The following is a 399-nucleotide window of genomic DNA, read 5'->3' as shown; positions in this document are numbered from 1 at the left end:
AGTACAGGAAAGTAGAACAAATAAACAAGGGACGTGCACCGGGCGGCGTCTATTTCGTGGCACTCACACGGCGGCGTTGCGAGCGTGCCACTCCTTTACGTTGTCCTCTACGCCCGTGTACTTGACGGAGGCGACTTCCTCCTTCATGGCCTCCGCCCACGCCGAGACTCTCTCCTCGTGATATTTCACCTGCGGGCGAGGGTGGGCGGATGAGCGATGCAGTTCGTGGGCGCCGTTAGATTTTGCTTGTGGTGAGTGGGTTTCATATTCGATGTGAATGCATTATAAATGTAAAGAAAAGTGTTCTTTTTTTTCTTTTTGTGTGTCACATTATGGGTAAAAACATTATGAACCGCTCGTTTCAGTCAAGAAAACTGATTCGATTTGAAGCGTACATTA

The 399-nt window shown here is 48.9% G+C and overlaps 1 protein-coding gene across 1 annotated transcript in view; it reads right to left on the bottom strand.

Annotated features, from left to right (window-relative positions):
• Nucleotides 1-399, bottom strand: part of LOC119594377 (procollagen-lysine,2-oxoglutarate 5-dioxygenase 1-like) — a 46,541-nt gene that overhangs the window by 6,993 nt on the left and 39,149 nt on the right. Inside the window, 1 exon segment of the mRNA XM_037943438.1 lies at nt 68-189. Within this exon segment, the coding sequence (XP_037799366.1) occupies nt 68-189 (122 nt within the window).

This window comes from Penaeus monodon, chromosome 33 (assembly GCF_015228065.2).
Source record: "Penaeus monodon isolate SGIC_2016 chromosome 33, NSTDA_Pmon_1, whole genome shotgun sequence".
NCBI classification, from domain to species: Eukaryota; Metazoa; Arthropoda; class Malacostraca; order Decapoda; family Penaeidae; genus Penaeus; species Penaeus monodon.
This window is presented reverse-complemented; position numbering and strand designations above follow the sequence as displayed.